The sequence below is a fragment of the Malurus melanocephalus genome, unplaced genomic scaffold (assembly GCF_030028575.1).
Source record: "Malurus melanocephalus ecotype Western Australia unplaced genomic scaffold, MMel_1.1 scaffold_18, whole genome shotgun sequence".
Taxonomy (NCBI): domain Eukaryota; kingdom Metazoa; phylum Chordata; class Aves; order Passeriformes; family Maluridae; genus Malurus; species Malurus melanocephalus.
Genome location: NW_026623250.1, coordinates 972,840 through 991,872, shown reverse-complemented (window position 1 = coordinate 991,872; position 19,033 = coordinate 972,840). Strand labels below are relative to the sequence as shown.

General features: G+C 35.4%; 1 protein-coding gene across 1 annotated transcript in view; it reads left to right on the top strand.

Moving 5' to 3' along the window:
• RNF180 (ring finger protein 180) overlaps window positions 1–18,769 on the top strand; it is a 126,983-nt gene extending 108,214 nt beyond the window's left edge. The window contains 2 exon segments of the mRNA XM_057389579.1: window positions 554–679; window positions 15,908–18,769. Of these exon segments, the coding sequence (XP_057245562.1) occupies window positions 554–679; window positions 15,908–16,110 (329 nt within the window). The 3' untranslated portion in view covers window positions 16,111–18,769.
• Window positions 18,770–19,033: the final 264 nt, after the last annotated feature.

Genomic DNA, 19,033 nt, shown 5'->3' with positions numbered 1-19,033 from the left:
CCCAAATTATACCCCAAGAAGACGTTGATTTCTTGAGAATAGTAAATAATGCTAAATCCTCCAATGTGTCGTGAATCATCCTACAAATGTTTCCTTAGTTCCTATAAATCCAAAGTATTTTTAAAAATCTCAAAATTACATTGTGTTCCCCTATCTTTGCACTACTGACTGTTACTGAGTGGTGGTGTTAAACAAAAAGCGGTATGAACTGAGAATTAATCCCACGGTCATTTTTACAGATATAATTTTTATTCATAGTTCTGTAAGTTAAATAGCCTGATTTCTTCAATACATCTATTTGCCAGAATTTGACGTCATCTTTTCTGATTTTTTTTTCCAAAGGAGCAGAATCAAGACAGAATGTTTAAGACTTGCTCTTAATATATATGGAAATGCTTGGGTAAATGTGATTTTTTAAAAAAATTAAGGGTTGTTATAATCAGTAAAAGGATTATACAAGTAGAAATGGCATTTTTATTTTATATAAATTCATGCAAATTATTGCTTTATTTAGATCACTGATGTATACGTTCTTTCCCCTTAATTATTGTAGAACTGAATAACTCCACCAGATCTTTTTTCCCTGTGGAATATTTGAAGCTAAAAGAAAATTTTCAAAAATCTAATTCTGCAAAATGGCCACTACCAAGCTGTAAGAAAGCATTCAGAGTTTTTGAAGGTAAGTTTTTTTAGTTTATGCCCAAATATCRTTCAATCTCAAGTGTAGTATTTGAAAATATGTCTGATTAAGGCATACCATTGGCAAACATAAGGATGATTCTTAAAGTAGAGCTGAGTTTGATTCTCCTGGGTGATTCATACACAGTGCTCTGAATCTAAGGATAAACTGCAAATTATAAAAATTTGAGTATGTACCTTTTCATTTATTTTCAAATGTTTAATTCTGTGCAAATTATCAGGATAATTGTATGTAGCTGCCTCTTTAGAAAAATTTCAATCTGCATAATGGAATAAAGAAAATTGCTCTAGGAAAAAGTTACTAGTTCTGAGTTTGGTCAATAAAGACCTCTCAAAAAAAAAAAAAACCAGAATGAGTCTTTTATGAAAGAAGTCAAATAAAAAGTTTTGAATAATTCATACTATTCCATATAGCTTGTTCAATACGTATGAAATGAAGTACAGGGTATGGGTGTTTTAGTTTCATTTTCTCTTTATTGTATGAAGAAAGATTAGTCCTCTTTTTGCTACTTTAACACTTCAATATTTTCATGATTAACTAGTTGTTAACTGAACAACATTTAAGTTAGACCACTTAAATACAGAATTCACTGTTTACCCATATTACCTTGTTTTCAGTCTAATGGCCTTTCTTCGCCAGGCATCATGTGCATTTACATATACTTGTATACTTGTAAATGCTTTTTTATAGAGCTGAATCTTGCTAGCAGATATGTTTTATGTTTATAAGAACAGTATAGATTCTAAAAGTTTGTGGAAAAATTAAACAGTACTTGCATTTTATATTCCTTTTATAAGTCTACCCAGGCCTTTGTAAAGGTGAAATTTGATAAATTCTAGTACTTTGCTCATAAAACTATATCATGTAAGGGCACAGTTTGATAGTGAAAGTATCAAGAAATATTCCTGGCTATCAAGAATAGCTGACTTGAGAAGTTTGAGGACTCGTAGATTATCTTTGGTATTGCTCACAGAATAAGATGACTATGTTCTCTAACAGGAGTTAATCTAGTATCAGTGTTGATGCTGGGCTTGTTTGTTTGTTTTAATACATATTATATATGTGACATAGTTCCTTTATGTTCTGTAGCGTTATATGAATTATAAGCATTGTACAAAGCATAAATAATTAGAAATAAAACTAAGATCTGGAGCGGTCATACAGTTTCAGTATTGTGCTACCTGAAAATTTGGCCTATAGTTCAACAAAGGTAATTTTGAGTACTGGAATCATGTCTCCAAAGGGCAACTTAAGGGTCACACACTAACTGAGAGCATGCTCAAGTCTAGTAAATAGGACACCCAAACCACAAACTTAGTYTGAAACTTTATCTTTGCATTCCTAAATAGAAAATGTCACTGCCGTGTTTCTCTCTTCTGACTTCGTATTTCAATAAAAACTACTGCAGGTCGGTGTGCATTCAAAATGCAAAGATACAGTATTTTCTTCCTGGACTACTTCTTTGGRCTTATATCTAAATTGTGTTTGGCAACACATAAAGTTCCATATTTGATTTTCATAATAGCTTGTATTCTCTGCCTCAGGAGGCTCCTAGGGACTTAACGGCATAAAAGACTGAGAATAGTGGGAGCAAAAGTCTTCTGACACCGTATTAGAATCCATTGCAAATGCAAACCTTTATGTAACTGAGAGCTAAAGGGATAAAGAGATTAATTTTCTTTGAATTAAGAAGGTAATAACCTAGTAAGGCTTTAGAATTTCAGAAGTCAAAATAGAAGAATGGGAAGAGGAATAAAGTGGGTATGTAAGGAGAGGAACTGGAGTGAAAAGGGATGTGATTACAGTGCTTAGAAAGCAATGAAGTCTTGCAGGTTTGAATGTGAAAATAACCACCTCTATATAAGAGTGCATTGTCAAATACTCCAATACAATACTCACATTGTCAAAGAAGAAATTCTGTAGTCATGTTAGTAATGCATATGCTCTTTTGCCTTCATATCCAGCAGATTCAGTGTTCACTGAGAATCTAGTAACTCTTTTCAAACTTCTTAAAATTCCAGCTTTCATTATGACAAAACTTCATCGACAATATCATTTTAATACTCCAGATATAAAAATTGTAAACCTTGAACAGTAAATCACTCATTAGAGATGTTGGATAAAACTAGACCTCAGAGGTAGATTGGGATATGAGGAAAGAAAGATGGTGTTAGGAAGCCTAGATTATATACAACATCTATAAATTTAACTAATTTGAACTTTCTTAATGTTGCAGGACTACTAGATAAAACCAAGCACCTTTTCTTTTCCTTTTTTTGCCTGAACTGATTCACTAAGCAAATATATTTACAAATATATTTGGTAATCTGCATTTAAGTCTTCTTTCATGTGAGATTTTCCATGAGAAATGTAAAATTCACTTTTAACTAATAACACAACCAACCACAGATTTTGAGTTCTTCAACAAAAAGAAAGAAACCTCAGCAGTGCAGCACTTTTGGGCTTTCAAGCTCCAGAGTAGTTTGCCCTTATACTGTACTGTCTTCTTTCCCAATAAAATAATCTACAGAATTCCCATTTGTTTCATAAACATTTCTTATGGTGTTGCTCTCTACATGGTATGCTTTGTTTGGTCAAGGATATTCAAGAATGAAAGCAATTCTTTTCCTGTTCAGATTTTTAATACATGTGAAAGTTAACAAGCCCCTTAAATACTCTAAAATGTCTAAATATTTGTCTAAAATCATATGAGATAAACAAAAATGTTATTTTAGTTATTCTTTTAAGTATTGGCAAGTTTAAAAAATGTAATTGTACAATAGAAATAATATCTCAATTAATGGTTTCCTTAAATATTATTTAAAACAGATAAATAGTGTAGTTTGAATAGGAGAGTTAAATAGCAGATACATTTGATTGGAACCTGTTACCATATATTCATAGCTTAATAACCTAAGTGTGGACTTTATATGCCATAAAAGCAGAATTGCATTCTGTAAGTACTGTACAGTCACAGAAAGTTCACCAACTAAGGGTAAGTCTCCAAAAGCAATTTGATACAGAAATGTGGGCTAAAAGAAGTGATTAAGATAATTTAAATTGCAAATACGATACTTAATGTGACAGTGACTTCAGTGTAATCAAGTGCAGAAATAAAATATTACGGAGACAGTTAGTGCACTGGGCCTAAAAGTGTTATTTCAAAAGTTTTTTGCATAAATTTAAGATAGAAATACATTGAAGAGATAGAGGATAAAGTAGTCAGGATAGTGATGGCAGCGTTGTGGATGGATGCTGGCTGCTTGCATGTAGAATAAGGTTGTAGATATGGCTCAAGAAAAGTAGAGGTAGATGTTCCGAGTGGGAGAAGGGCATCATGAAACCTCTGTGATACAGCCCTTAAAGACTATTTGAAATCATAATTATTCCTAGGCTAATAGGACATTTCCTCCAACTGTTACTGTTGCTAATGTTTTTATTTAAAATAAGGCAATTAAATTGAGCATCTATTTAAAAATAGAATAATTATTCCTATCTTTTCTAATGTTTAATCTAGGAAGCATTTCCCTAGTGTTGCATACAATCAAATTTGTGCAGATTCCTTCCTGATCTCAGCTCTTTAGGTACTTAATAAAAAGATGGACTTCTGCATCAGTCAAGGATTGCACARCAGTGTTTTCCAAGCCAACTAATACCAGTGGAAATTACCACCACTTCAGTAGGTCACATCTGCCAAGTCCTATTATGTAATCATTCTCTAGAGAAAATGGGGCACAATTTCCAACATATTAAAAACAAAAAAAGGATATTTAGAGAAATCTTTTAATAATACCTGTTGATACCTTTTTAATATCTTTATAGGGGTACAACACTAAAATTTACTTTCTTGATTCAAGATTCTTGTTATTGTAATTTCAGATTGATGGGCAACGAAAGGGAAGATTTTAAAAACTGAGAAAATATACAGGTTTTAAGTTCATACTCCCTTGCTTAAAAAGAACCAAAAAAAAAGTGATGCTAGTTTTCAAGTTCAGATACTATGGTCTACTGAGAAGACAAACAATACAGGTTTCACTGAAAATAGAAGGTGCTGCATATAATTTTAGCTATAAAGCATAATGCTGGCATGTAAGAAGACTCTCAGAATAATCCTGATATGGGGCTGTTTTTCCCAAGGTCTGCTGTTTCATCTGTCTTTACAGTACATTTTTTGTTTCAGTTAATTTCCTTATTTCTTCATTTCTTTAAGGTTTTTGTTCCTTTGTCATAGTTCTCAAGGCTGCAGCTGTGGGACTATGCAATGCTTATTCACCAGAAGGCTTTCCTTCTTTAGCCAGGGTCAATCAGATCACAGAATCACAGTCAGGGTGAGAAGGGACATCTGGAGATCACCTCATCCAAACCCTTGCCAAGGCAGGGCCACCCAGGGCAGGTGACTCAGGAACACATCTAGCTGGGGTTTTAATGTCTCTGAAGGAGACTCCACAACCTCCCTGACAGCCTGTTCCCATGCTGTGCCGCCCTCAATGTAGAGAAGTTTATCCTCATGTTGAGGTGGAACTTCTTGTGGTTTAGTTTATGGCCACTGCTCATCTGGACACCACTGAACAGTCTGCCACCATCATATTGGGAACAACCTTTGAGATATGTATGTGTGTCATTGAGCTCCACTCTCAGTATTCCCTTTTCTACACTAAACAGGCCCAGCTCCCTCAGCCTCTCCTCATAAGGTTCTTCAGTATAGATTGTGAAATCACAAAAAATTAATTTGCACACATCTAGTTATCACAAGATGCATTTGCCATCKACAATCTTCACAGAAAGTAAACCTTCTTTTTTTAAAAAAAATGCCTGAAAAAGACACATTTTACTAGAAAGTGTTGTTTTGGAGCATCTGTTATGCTTATAGTACACTAATAGGAAAAACCCAGAATCCAAGCTGTGCTGGTTGAGTGTCTTGGGTCAGCTCCACTGATGGCAACTTYGTCATTTTGCTGATTTGTCAGCACTTGGACCCTAACTCGTGCAGCTGTTTTCCTTGCCCATAAGTTCTTTCWGCTCCAAGTGGTAAGAAATGCAAGTCTGATTTCTTGATTCCAGAGTCCCCCCTGGGTCCCATGGAGCAGCTGTGCTCTATCTGCCTTTCCTTCTGCATCTCACCAACTAGAAGTCAATCTGCAAAGAAGATGAAWTGGAAGGGGAACTTTAAAATAAAAAGGTCAATGCCACAGTGACATTTAAGCTTCAGCTTCAGGGTGCCACTTTCAGTCCTGGTTATTTTGCCAACAGTGTTAGGACAAAACACTGTATTTATCAATAGCCTTGTTTATCTTTTTACGCTGTTTTGCAGAGGCTGTTCTTTAGGGACTTCTTCAGAGCCACACTCTCTTGAAAAGGGTGTTCCGTAACATTTTTCCAGTCCTAAAGACTGGCTCCAGCACTACCTGTGTAGGAGAGTAATTTACTACTCAGAAATTATGATGGCTGATTTGTCTCTGTTGGTTCATCAGTGCATTGAAGGGAATCAAATTCTAGCTAATCTGTATGTGTCATCATGWTTGCTTGTTTCCGTTTAACCATGATACTGTAAGATAGCTGTACCAGAATGTTGACAGCTGTAATTGTGCAGTGCCAAGGAGTGTGATAGAATGGCCATGGCAAAAAAAGTGTGCACTCGCCTTTCCCCATTGATATGTCCTTGAATGGGGGATTGGCATCTTTAGTTCTGTGTGAGTAACCAAGTGTTCATACTGGTCAGTAAGACAAACTGAAAATATCTCGGATCTCTTATGAAGCAGCGGTCCCACAACTGTACCAGGAAGACACAAATGAATTTGTAGGAGAGTTAGAGGTATCGTGGTTTTGACCTTGCACCTTACAAATTCCTAAAATCTTTTAAGAAGGTTCTTTGCTGAAGATGCTTGAGAAAATACATTTGTGTTCAGGATAAGAGGAAAGTCCTTTGAAACATTAATAGCCAGTTAAAAGATACCCAACAAAGAATAGAAATTGATTATTCCTTTTTCTCACTGGAGGTATATGGGTCGTGTATGGGTCTAAATTACAGTTTGTATCATCCACTGTATTTTTACAAGATACGGAGATGATAACATTTGCTTACAGTGCTGAAATATTTAGGATAATAAGACTTAAAACCAAGTACAAGCAGTGCAAGAGACAGTCTTGGTACCTAGTATTCTTCAGCAATGTTTATATTGTTTTCCTTTCATCACAAAACATGGTAGTTAGCAGGAAGGGTACAGAGAAGATAAAAGAGAAAGTCAGTTTTAAATTGTTTCCTGATGAGGAATATGTATACAGACTGGAATGCTTCGCACGAAGACAAGGATTACTAAAAGAGGGAGGAGGATGATTGCAGTAATTAAAATCACGAAAGGTATGACGGAAGTGTATGGATTGCTGTTGTTTACAGTGTCTTAGCAAAAGACCTAGAAGTCTGCAAAAGAACTAAAAGAAATCAAATAGAGTTATCATTACCCCAAAGCATGGGTTCAAATAATGACAGATTCTTGTTTCTGTTAAACTCAAAAATACCACTGCAAATCACTGGGACTGAGAGGAAAGATTATTGTARTATGCATGCCCTGTTCTTACTTTTTTTTCAAGGCCAACCAGTTCTCCTCGTTTGATTTGTCAGAGAAGGAATGGTAGGGTGGGAAGACCTTTAGACTACTCAGTATGCCCATTTTATGACTGTTCTACAGTTTGATGACAATGGTGTCCTCCATTACAATTTTATTAAGGCCATTATAAAGGATCTTATTTATTAAATAAGATCGCATAAATATTCACTATTTGCTCTCTAAAGACAATTGAGAACAACAGCAAGAGATGAGCAAACAGCAGAGTAAATTCTGGAGCTTTGGTGAATATCCTTGCTGAGTAGGTAAAGTTGAATGTTTGAAATGGCATCAGAAAAAAATCACAGATAACAAGCATTACCCATCTAATCAAGGGTTAAAGGAAGGAATTTTTAACAGTTCATAAGCATTTTCATTTTCTTTCAAATAGCTTTTTTGTTAATGTTTTAAATAACACTGCTTTGTGACAATTTATTTTTAATTTTCTGTTGAACATCTGTGAAGGCTTTTTAGACAGCTCTTTCTGTAAAACCTTGGCTAACTTCCTAAAAACTGGTTAAGTACTGTCAGCATCAGAAAACTTTGTGCTCAGAAAAACTGTGCCAGCTTTCTAAAGATACAGTCTTGTACTTTGGATTTTTCATTCTCCAGAGGAATATTTCTTTTGTTTGCTCAGATGGGAAATAGGAATTTTGGGCATTGACATTAGCTAAGGCTGAACATGCCTTTGTTTAAAGACAATGGCATGTCTCCAAGATAAGTCATTCATCAGTTTCTCTGGAGAAATTAAGGGAGGCATTTGCCAGATTGGCAAATAAACTAAATGTTTTGTGTAAATACAAGGAGCCTTGTCTTACAGAGGAGTGTGGTAAGGCATGTCTACTCCCTCTGAACGCTGCTGTCACACTGTCCCTATCTTAAGAGAAATAGGGCCAATTCATTAATTCATTTTTAAGAAGATATTTGCAATACTGTTATGTTATGATATTTCACTAAAATTGGCTTCAAACATTAAAGTCTTAAGTACTGAAGGGGTTGTAACAGCAGTTTTTAATAAAAGTGTGCAAAGTTTTTAAATCATCATTGGTATTAAATTAGGATTTTTTTTTTCTAAATATTGCAATCATGTAGGTCACAAAATAAGAATCTAGAAATAATTAAGCAGCATGCTTAATATCATTCACAGTAAAGATGATTTGATATGACATGTTTTAATGCTATTTTATTCTTAATCAGTCATCTCAAGTTATTACATTAAGTTTAATTATAAATATCGATAGTTTTTTTGCCTCTGCCTATACTGTGAGGTAGCAGAGAGCCTAAAGGGATGTAAGTAGTTAGGGATGGAGGAGCTACAGGGAAGAAAAATTAAAGAGAGGTGATGCTATTCAGCAATATGACACAAACAGGTAAAGGTTTTTGTGATGATAACTTAGCAAGAGTTGCAACTGAAATGTAGTGTTTAGTTATTTGGGAAGATGATGAGTGCAACRTAATGTATAAAAAGTGGGAACAGAAGAGAGAGATGAATGATCATTATCAGTAAGAGATTAGACAAAGAGAGAGTGGAAAAGAAATAGTGTAAATTAAAAAAAAATAAGAAAAAAAATTTGGTTTAGAATATTATGAATACTTTAAAAAATATTTTTTCATATAGATAATTTATGCGCATACCACAGAAAGTTGAATATCTCAAGTTGCTGTTTGAGATTCCCTAAATTTCATTGTCAGTTGTGGCCAAGAGAGAAGTTGCCCACAAGTTAAATTCACTGTTAACATACAGTTTATCTACAAGCAAATATAAACAAAAGTGATTACAACTCCGCATCTTAAAGGCAAATGTATGAAAATGACTGTAATTGTAATTGTAATATGTATGTCATTAATATAAATGTACAAAACTTACCTTCAAAGGAATACATTTTATGTCCTAGAATGTATGCAAATTATGCATTTAGATCTCTATGACATGCATGAGACAATGCAACTTCAAYCCTTGACATCAGTCATCAGCTGTTATATAATATCCTGACTGTTTGGCACTTTGTGTGTTACAGTTTAGGGGAAGAAAGGAGAAGCAAACAGGTAATTAATTTAGTTACTTTRAAAAATTATATGCTTGCTGACCAGCTTCCAAAATTGCTTCAAGCCTTCCAAAGTCAAGTGACTTTTATTCTGTGACCTGTGGATTAATTACTCCCAAATTAGTATGTATCCTAGCAGTTAAGCTATCCAATTGGCTTCTATTTGTATTGATAATTATAGAATAACCACAGATGATTCTGTGATAATAATCACAGACTGAGCATGTTTTCTAAGCTCATTATGCCCTCGCACAGTCCTCTTGTTTCTAGATTCCCTTATTTTCAGGAAAATAAGCAGCCCAAGACAGAAATTACAAGTTGTTCTACTTTTTTTTTARTTTTTGAAAGGGACTGGACATTGTAGTCATTGAATAATTCTCATAAAATGGGTAAATATMTTTCTTAATTAATGAATAAAATTTTTAGTGGAGAATATCCAGTGTAAAATATGYATGCATGCATTTAATGTGGCTTTATGGATTTTGTCACTAATTTTTAGACATCCTCATTTTTTTCTCAATCTGCGTGTTTGTCAAGATATACAAGCCATCTTCAARGGTTGTATGTTAATCGGTAAAAGCTGAATTATTTAGCTATAAAATAGCAAGAGGTAATAAAAGTCTTCAGACTTTTTATTTTTTTATTTGCTTAGTATTCTGAATGTCATTGTTAACTAGTGGAGAGGTGCTGTATTTTTTCATAAAATTCAAACTAATGGTAGGTATGTGAAAAAACTTCCCTTATAAATAATTCTCACTGAAATCTGACAAGCTGCATTTGAATGGAAAAAAATCTTATATTTGTTTCCTACCCAGAGTGAAACTGTCAAATCTTTTTGTCAAGTAAAAATAATTGCAATTATGATGGAATGCAATTTACAGTATTTCACAGAGGAAAAACTTCAAATGGCAAGTTGCCTCCATTCTGTCCTAAAGGCCTGACAGATGTTAATTTCAGGGATTGACCATAAATGATCCAAAGAAGTGCTAAATTCAAGTATGGCTTTTATGTATTGATGTGTAGTTAATAACCTTTAATTTTGGGCTTGTTTTGTTTACATATCTCTGTAGAAAAATTCTGAGAATAGATACAAAAAAAAAATCATACCCATAATCTTGAAAATAGTATGGGAAGTTAGAGCAGTATTAAATTAGTATTTTAAAGAACTGCCATTGTTACAGAAACTTCTATGAATTTTTTTGGTTGGGTTTTTTTTTTAATATTTCCAGTTTGTATATTTCTGGTTCATTTTTGTATATTGTMTTCCAAGATGCTTGTAGGATTTATAAAGTTTTAAAAGAGGGGATATAATAAATTCCAATAGTTGTGCTGAGACCAGACAGCAAGAAGCATTGTTTGCCTGGTGGTTGATTCTGTAGGACTGAAGTTTTTACAAGATTTTTATTTTGACAAATGAAATGTATGTCAGTTGGTGGCACTTGTCTGGAGCATGTTGTTCTTCTTTTCATGTTAAATGCCTTATGAAAGTCACAAAACAGACATCTAGCTGTAACAGTGGCTCCTAACCATTCTGCCTTATAGAAGGGAGTGTCCTTTTTGGGATCAAGTCTTGTGTCCCATAAGAAAGACAGATTTTCAGATTTTCACAGTTATCCGTTGCTCATCTAGACTCTTTTAGACAGTGTTCTTTGACACATTTAAAAGCAGTTCCTCACTACATTGCCTGCATGAAGCTGATTTGTTCATGGATGTAACATACCTGTAACATATGCACATTGAGTTCAATAAACCACATTTTATTCATGCAAAAATTACTGCTTAGACATTATTTACCTCTCTGAGACTGTCATTGAATTCAACACTTAAACCAATAGCCCAGCAAAAGTTCTATAAGTGAGGATACAGACATCATACTGAATGTAAAAATGGTTTCAGATAAGGATTATGTCCATCTTAAGTACATTTTACATCCAGGTTTTCTGAGGTCCAGCTGCTAGTAGTTTGGGAATGGCAAAGAGAATGCTATAGCCTAAAATTAGGCTATCATGTAAGTTTAGTCACATAAGGATATAAGGTGCTGTCAGCCATTGAGAGCCCAAGGGTAAAATCAGAAGGGCAAGAGCAGAGAAATATTCGAAGAGAGCAGAGAGAAAGTGAGAGGAAGGTAAGAGCAGGATAGGGAGGGGTGCTTGGAAAGATGTTTCTGCTACAGAAAAGGCCTTGAAAGGTGATAAAAGTTTTGACATAGAAAGCTGAAGGCTCTGGCATGCATCCTGGAGAAAGAAGAGTTTGGAATTTGATTTGCCTCTCTCTAGAAAAAAAAAAGACTTCTGAGACAATGAGTGTGTGGAGCTGAAATACTGAGGCAAGAGGGTGGGAAAGGTTCAAGCTTTTCATGCAGCACGAGTGGATCTCTAGATCTCAGAAGGACGATGGTTGCATTRAGTGGCCTTGGTTTGGGCAAGGAACTGGGTACTTTGGGAACTTGAGTTTCAGTGGAAAGCTTGACACTGAGGTAAGGCTTGGAGTGTGAGATCAGGAGTCAGTGGGACATGCCTGCAGTCATTCACACATGATAAGTGCTATTCTCTCATAAACCTTCTCTGGCAATAGATGATTTTTCTTTCTTGGAAATACAAATCCCACAGCTCATCTTAACTAGCAAATCTTGYAATTTAGCTGTTATGTTAGCATAACCAGAATATAATGCTTCTTGATGTGCGTATGGGAGAAGGCTGGCATTTATACAAGAAGTTTGGGATGATGCCTCATTTGTGAAAGCARCATAAAAACACTTGTATCCTTGAAAAATTGTGGCATACTTGGAAATTTTGTTCTTTAGCTCCATGCTGTCATAAAGTCTGTAGGTGACAACAAGTTGATAGACTCAGTGGTAGGTATTTAGAGAGAATAAGAGGCTGGAGAAGTGCAGGTGCTTCAAAAGTCAGACCCTTTTGCCAGGCACCTAAAATGAAGTGTAAAATACAGTGTAAAAGAGCTAAATTGAGTCTTTGTCAGAATGCCAGTGGTCTGTGTAGTTCAGAACATTCATATGTGATTTGGGAAAGTGATACATATATAGCTGGTAAAGTTTATAGTGATATTAAATTACTCACTTCACTGATGATAGTAAATATGAACTTGACAGCCAATAATTCTCTTGATCAGTGACCTCRAGGAGGCAACAGAATATGTTTTTATCAGGTCTACAGAGAACAGCAAACGCAAGGACAGATTGATACTCAGCAAAGTGCTGCGATTCAGAGATACCTAGACAAACTGCAGAAATGTGCTGAAAGGACTTTGTGAAATTTAACAGGGACAAATGCTGTCACCTGCATCAGGGGAAGGAGGAGCCYCTGGCAATGACACAGTTTGGGCACTGACAGCCTGGGGACAGATCTCTGGAAAGAACGTGGTCATCCTGATGGAGARCAAGCTGCCTGTGAGCTGGAAGTGTGCCCTGTCAGTGAAGAAGGCCAACAGCATCCTGGGTTTTGTGAACAAAAGCACARTGTATGAAAACCTGTAGATGAAGCTTTTATCCCCTACTACTTGGTGCACCCCATCTAAAATACTGCAGTTTTGCCCTCCTCCCTGTACAGGGAAGATGGCAGTAGATGGGAACAGGTTCAGTAGAGGAACATAGGGATGCTCAGTGGCCTGGAGAACCTGACCTGGAAGGAGAGGCTGAGTGAACTGSCTTCTTCAGCCTGGGAAGGGGTAGGCTTTGGGGAGGAACTCCAATCAATCTTATCATACCTGTAAGGAAACCACCAGGAAGACAGAACAGCTGTTCAGATTRCCAGGCAGCAGGATGAGCATTAAGGCATATGAAAAGTTCAGACTGCAAGTAAGGAAAACGCCTTCACTGTGAGGACAGTCAGGTGGTGGATGGAACAGGTGCCCATAGAGACTGTCCATTTCCATAATGCATAATATTTGCTATCATGAGCTGTAAATTAGCTATTACCATTTAAAGAAGACATTTGGATAATATTGTGATGGATTTTCTGAAACATTTCTTGCACAGCTGTAGTCAAAAGTTAAGCAGGAATTATTAGAATCATAACAAAATATTATGTCATTGCCTAGATTTTTGGTGATCCCACATCTCCACTTTTGCATATAATTTTAGATTACATCATCTCAGGGAAAGATAAAGCAGGGTGAAGCATAATGTGGAAAGGATGATCTGAAGTATCGATGGTTTTTCATACAAAATATGCTTTTGCTTGGAAAGCATATTAGAGAAGACAGATAAAAGAGGTCTGTAAAATTATGAATGGCATAAAGATGTKTTAGGAAACATTATTCACTGTCTCTCAGAGGCATTCTTGCATAAGCAATTGTATCAGCCATAATAGAGCACAAAAATTGGTGCTGTGGGATCAGATGTCCACATTTGCATGTGGGCCAATTTACTCGCAGTCCAGAGGGCTAAATGCCCATTAGTGGTTGAAGCATATTACTGGAACACTTCAGAGCTCTTAGAGCTCATCTTCTGTCTCCACTTTTACCTGAAAGGAAAACAATTTATTTGCTCCAGAACTGCTCCATCAGGGGACACAAAGTGCATTAAATGGAGTCAGTGTGAGATTGGGTTCAAACAAATGCAGAGACACATGTAAAGCCATTTTTACACATTGTTCGGAAAAGAACTTCCAAAGATCTAGTGTACTAAGCTGCCAGTTGCTGCAAGGGCTCATATGGGAAGGTCTCAGTCTGTACTTGTATTTTTTCTCACAATCTTTCAATAGCTGTCTTATCTGCTGTAGTTTATAATCTRAAAGAAGAGACTCTGCCAAAATTATATCTGGTATATCTGGCACCTTGGTATATCTGATTACCTCAGAACACTTGTTCTTAYATAATTTAATTTTACATGGGCACTTGCAATATAAATGGTTATTGTGCTTGCATATTATTCATTTGGGGACATATTTAGAGTAAAAATGTATATCTGATGTTCCCTATTCTCAAGTTTTAAAAAATGTAGGTCAATTTATAAAATTGGGAGAGAATATTTTAAATTTTTTTTTATTTTGTGTTTTGCTAGTACCTCAACAGAAGATTGCAAAATCTTAGGCAGGAAAACATGCAGCAGATCTGCCTATAGTGGAAATCCTTCTAGRTTTGCATGCTTTGGTGCATATAAAAGTGTGATTTGCACACAACATTGTTTTTATTATCTAGTAACAGATTCCCACTAACAGTCTGCCAGACTCTGCCTGCACTGTGCATGCATATTCATGTAATTTGAGTAGAAGTTCTTGTTCAGAGTATAGCAACACAGGCATGTGCAAGRAAGTTAAATAAAATACATTTTTTCACAAACACATGCCCATACATTAATTATTTGGGGACTGAAATCCTATATGCTAGGATTTCTTTCTTAGGAGAAAATGCATTAATATGGATTTGGTGCTACCTTAGGTTTTTTGTTTCATAATTCAAACCACTACTCCATGTCGCTGTTCAGTTTTTGAAGAACTCTACAGCTCTCAGTTTTTATCTGCAGATGGCTAAGAGATGTGGTTTATTTCCATTCTAGCTGGAGATAGACATCTGAAGGTATTTTTCTTGTTAGAATTTATCACAGAATTCATCGTAAAAATTGCACATTACATGAAAATGGAGTGAAAATCCAGAGTACAACCAGCCTTTATCAGAATGGGACAGATTTTCTGGCTTTGCAACACAGCTCCCAGGCTTTTTTTGTGTGTCACAACCTACTGTCTAACCCAGCTGCACAGACACTTCTCTAACCCCGTGTCTTGACATAGGGAAGAGCTATGCTCCTRTAGTACTTCTCTTGCTGCACAGGGAAGTCTGGGAAACAATGAAGAGAACAGACCTTTGACAGCACACACACTCAGGCCATCTAGGCATCACAGGATTTTTACTTCCACTTGACTGTGTTTTCATCTGCCTATATATTTTTAAGGTGTTACCATTATACAAACAGTGGTTTAAAAATTGATTTTTAACCTGGTACACATTATATTAAACATAATGCATGTGATATTAAAGCAAGCAGAATTTATTTAGATGACTGTTTTGAAAAAGAATCTCAGTTTCTAGAAATAGGACTTAAAATGAGTTTTGGTTGTTGAACTATGTATATACAAATCTGGATATGTTTTGATTACTGAAGAATTCAGATGAGTAGACTTAGGGAATCTAGCTTAATTAATTACTGAAGAAATTGATTACAGTATGTGGAGCTTTTCACTTCTAGATCACTGAGTCAAAATCAGTGAAAGCAGGAACCAAGAGAGAGATGTTCATAGATCTGGATAACATAAGCAGATAGCGTTACTTCACTGTAGTAGAGAATTCCAGATACAAACAAACATTTTCTAGACATGGAACACAGAGTTGCTTTTTAAGGAACACAGAGTTACTTTTTAAGTCTTATAAAATCAATTCCACAGATAGCTTCTCGTCCGACAAAGTGATGAAACTTAGCAGTGAGGTGTGAGATTTCCTGCTTCTATTTGTTTTTTGATAAGTGGGGGAAGGAGTGTTAACTTTTTTTTTTCCTAGTCAATCTGGTTGCTTTTAAAAAGATTTTTATCTCCTAATCTGTTTTTCAGCAGGTTTTCAAAGGCGCTCAAATACTGTAACAAGGAGGCATTTCCCACATGCTGCTCACAGGATGGACTATATGGACTTCGAGGATGATAGCCGTGGATGGCGGTTTGATATGGACATGGTGATAATCTACATTTATTCAGTCAACTGGATAATAGGATTTATTGTTTTCTGTTTTCTTTGTTATTTCTTTTTCCCTCTTTAGGCTGTAGAAATAACAGTTCAGGAAAATGACAGTCATGTGAACCACAATAATGTGAACAGGAAAAATATTGAAAAAGGTAAATGTTTGATATTGCATTTTTATCAATCAGAATTGTAATAGACTGCATCGAGCATGCTGTGAAGGTATTTGATACTTATGCTGTGTGTGATGAAGTACTCGAGTTTGGTTACAAATATAATGTGAAATTCACATCATACTTTATTCAGTAGGAGTTTTGCCTTGATTTTGATGGGAAAAGAATTTAGCCCTAATTTATAAAATGATTACTCCATAGAAGTACTCCCAGTTTTTAGGGGAGGTCTGTGTACCACAATAGAATGTCATCCATAGAGTCATTTTGGATTTGACTCTGTGTCGATACACTTCACTCACTCATTGGTGCTTCAATTCCTCATACATAAAAGCAATAAAGATGCTTCCAGTTCTTACTCAGATCTTTTGGGAGGAGGAGCAGTGCTGCACCATGCATTAGATAGGCATTCATCAGAGCTATTTCAGTGCTATAATCCAAACCCTGGAAAATTTTGACGACTGATAGACCTGTCAGCATTCCACTGTGGATATTTTGAGCCTATTAACCAAAAAGAAAAATTATACTGCAGTGTGCTGACAGTTTTTTCAGCAAATAGCAGTCAAAAAGAATCAACTAGCAACCACACGTTCTGCACAAAAGGAGGACCATTTTTGTGCAGATTCCCAGCATAGCAGCCTTTTTTACCTATCCAGATGAGTGTGTTTGGATCCAGCAAGATAGCTAATAGAGGGCAAGCAGCAGGCCTACTGGCTGTGATACTGTGAGACACTGACCCAAATAAATACTGGAGAGAAAAGCATTCTCCAGTGTAAGAAATCAGTAACATTATTCAATTGCTGTAATAAWTGAGGATATTCTTAAGTGTCAGCTCTCCAGGACTTTTTGTCTCATGAGAGGGCACAATATCTATTTGCACCTTTCTTGTGAAACAATGCTAAAGCACTTTATAGCTATTCTATATATGCATTGGTGAATTACAGTACCAAACTGCAGCGAGTTCAACAATCATTCCAGACTTGCTGCTTTACACAGTATGTTCAAGTGAAAGTGAAAGGGCATCTATTAAATTATAGAAAAAGATACTATAAACTRATGTGGGAATCAGCTGCTGAAAGCACAAGGTAGTTTAGGATCTTGCTTTTCAGGAAGGTACAAGGAATTTTTTATTTCTAATGGCATGGCCCTTCAAAGTACATTGTACTTTCAACTAGAAAAGCATGTGAGTGTAGGTATATTGTCCCTCTGGTATCAGAATTTATGTGGGAGACCTGTGGTTTTTCAGTAGGTGGTGTACTCCCCTGTTATAGCAGAGAACAAGGAGAAATGTGTTGTGGAAGGTGCCATCTGCCAAATGTGATGGAATGAAGTCAGGGTTTTATTAAGCATGAGCTTATATTTCTTTACTGGAGCAGCTCCAGCATGGTCAGCCTCTTAGAGGCTCTGAAGGACCAGAGACTTTGACTTAATCTGAAAACCAGCAATAAGTCAGCTGCTAGTATTTAGTTTTCATACAGGCAGCATAAAACAATCATTTTGAGAATATATGAGTAGAATTAAAAGTTACATGTCTAACTACACTGATTAGACTAAATAATCTTTGCCATCTTTTTTTAATATGCAAACATAAAGAGATGTAATAACTGAAATTCAACATCACTACATAGTCATGGTTGTGAAAAAATGCATTTTGGTAATAACAATCCACTTACTTTGTCACTACCTAAAGGTGACTGGCTCTATTATTATTGGCATTAGGCATAACGTTTTAAAAGCTTTAAGGCTGTAGTAAAGCACTTAGTAAAAGTCTTTCAGAAGCTAGGGGATGAAAGTCATAGGCTCATATTTTGCTACATGCGGATGTATGGGTGTGTGTGCTAAAATATTATCAGTCACTTTAAACATTTCTCTCATATATGCCAGGTCTGGGACTCTAACTGCAATTTTTGTTTGCCTCTCGAAACTTATGAAATTGCTGTCCATATCTCAGCAAAGGGAGAGACCAGTTCACCTTTTATAACAAAATTGCTTCTACCTTTCGATCTCATAAAAAACCTGAAACGAAAAAGTTAATGAAAAATAATTTTGATTTAGCTGACATAGTGTAAAATTCCCTCCATAAGGTAATTTAAATTTTTTTAACCTGGATGTCTGATAAAGCAATATCCTTCAGTAAATATTCAAAAATATATTTAGACGTAAGAAATGTAATGTGGATACTAACTAGAAAGTTGTATCATTTTTATTAACACGTTACCATGGTTTTATTTGGAAAAGACAACAAAAAGTAAAAATCCAATCTAATATTGGCCCTTTTTGTATATTTCTGACAAGAATTGATGACTGAGAGTGCCTACATTTTTCTCAAGTTAGTATGTCTCACAATTTTATAGGGCATTTTGAATTGTTTAACTCTACCCTTCAAGGCCTAAATAATAAACTGTTTCTTGAGCTATATTGTTTTAGTTTATATGGGTTGTTATTAATTCAGAGGAAGATTATTTTTAAATTATTGAAAACGTATGTCATGAAGACTACTGCAACTCTGAGAGACCTCCTTCATAGGAAAAGACCTGAAAGGTATAGAGTGGAGATGCACTTTTTTTTGTCCTGCAGTAACAATTCAAAGGCTCAAATTTAGTTTTCCTTGAAGTCTGTTTTAAAATGCTGTTGATATGTCTTGGAGCAAGAACCGTTTTTTTGTAGGCAATTTTCTGGTTAAATTGATCCTGATCAGCAAGCTTGTATTTCTTATCTACCTTAATATTAAAATGTTTGCAATAAAATTTGTGTTGTTTTTAATATTTTGCAGTAATTTCACTAGATTTTGCTTGGTGGACTTATTTTTTTTCCAGTCATTGTATTGGTAAT